Source organism: Penaeus monodon, chromosome 31 (genome assembly GCF_015228065.2).
Source record: "Penaeus monodon isolate SGIC_2016 chromosome 31, NSTDA_Pmon_1, whole genome shotgun sequence".
In the NCBI taxonomy this organism is placed as follows: Eukaryota; Metazoa; Arthropoda; class Malacostraca; order Decapoda; family Penaeidae; genus Penaeus; species Penaeus monodon.
The window spans coordinates 4,073,977-4,074,954 of NC_051416.1; the positions used below are offsets into that span (position 1 = coordinate 4,073,977).

A 978-nucleotide genomic window follows, 5' to 3' on the forward strand; every position below is an offset into this window, starting at 1 on the left:
CAGGAACTGATTATCTGAGAAGATCTAGTGGCTGGTGCCAACCAGATTCATGTTTCAACATCAGCCACTGGTTATAACCTAACACTACAAAGGGTAAGACAGGCAGCAGAGTAAACTGATACTGAGAATATGCATTTACATGGTCATCGAGTTCAAAAATTGAGGAAATGAGTCAGAAGGTGATGTCATGAGATCATTATATGAGTGAATGACATCAGGGATACTGCTTCAAAGATGAGACACTGTTGGAATATCTATAGTTTAAAGTCAGTCAAGAATCCATAGGGAATATCCCTCCTATGGTGACAGGTTGTGTTCCTTCAACAGAACAATACGAACGATCTAATGAGAGATGTGAATAATTTAGCCTAAAATTGACAATAAGATGTGAGTTTGAAGTTCTGTATGCATATGATTTCCTTTAAGTCTCTAGGTGTTTATGTATCCTGATATCATGAGAGTCCAAGATCTTTTTAGTACTGATACCATGTTTACTGCATTAATCATTATAAAAGTGATAGAGTTTGCTTTTCCAAAGTGCTTGGAAAATACTTTTTAAACCTACCTACGGGGAGGAACTACCCTCCACATTACTCATTCAGGGTCAGTTGTAGTCATTAAAGAAACAGCAAAGGACTCACCGAAGCCAGCCTTGAGGGGCTCCACAAGACGCATCACAAATGTAGTTCCACGTGGAATCTCCTTGAGCATTTTGGCCACTTCGTAGTGCCGGTGCCCCACCAAAGACTTACCATCGATCTTCTCTATATGGTCTCCAACCTGCAGGGGGAAATGCATCGTGAAAGAATTTGAAATTTAACATTACGAAAGGAAATTAAAGTTTTAACAATAAAACTTGAGAATCGGTTAGATGAAAAGTTCCACCCTGTCTATTATATCACCTGTCTGACCTGCATACCAGTCTGACCACTGCATCAGTGTGATCACCAAGCCAGATGTCCAAGATCTCACACTTTC

General features: G+C 39.9%; 1 protein-coding gene across 1 annotated transcript in view; it reads right to left on the bottom strand.

Annotated features, from left to right (window-relative positions):
- LOC119593000 (PDZ domain-containing protein GIPC1-like) overlaps window positions 1-978 on the bottom strand; it is a gene marked incomplete in the record, with an annotated part of 35,662 nt that overhangs the window by 5,416 nt on the left and 29,268 nt on the right. Inside the window, 1 exon segment of the mRNA XM_037941889.1 lies at window positions 642-780. Coding sequence (XP_037797817.1) covers window positions 642-780 — 139 coding nt within the window.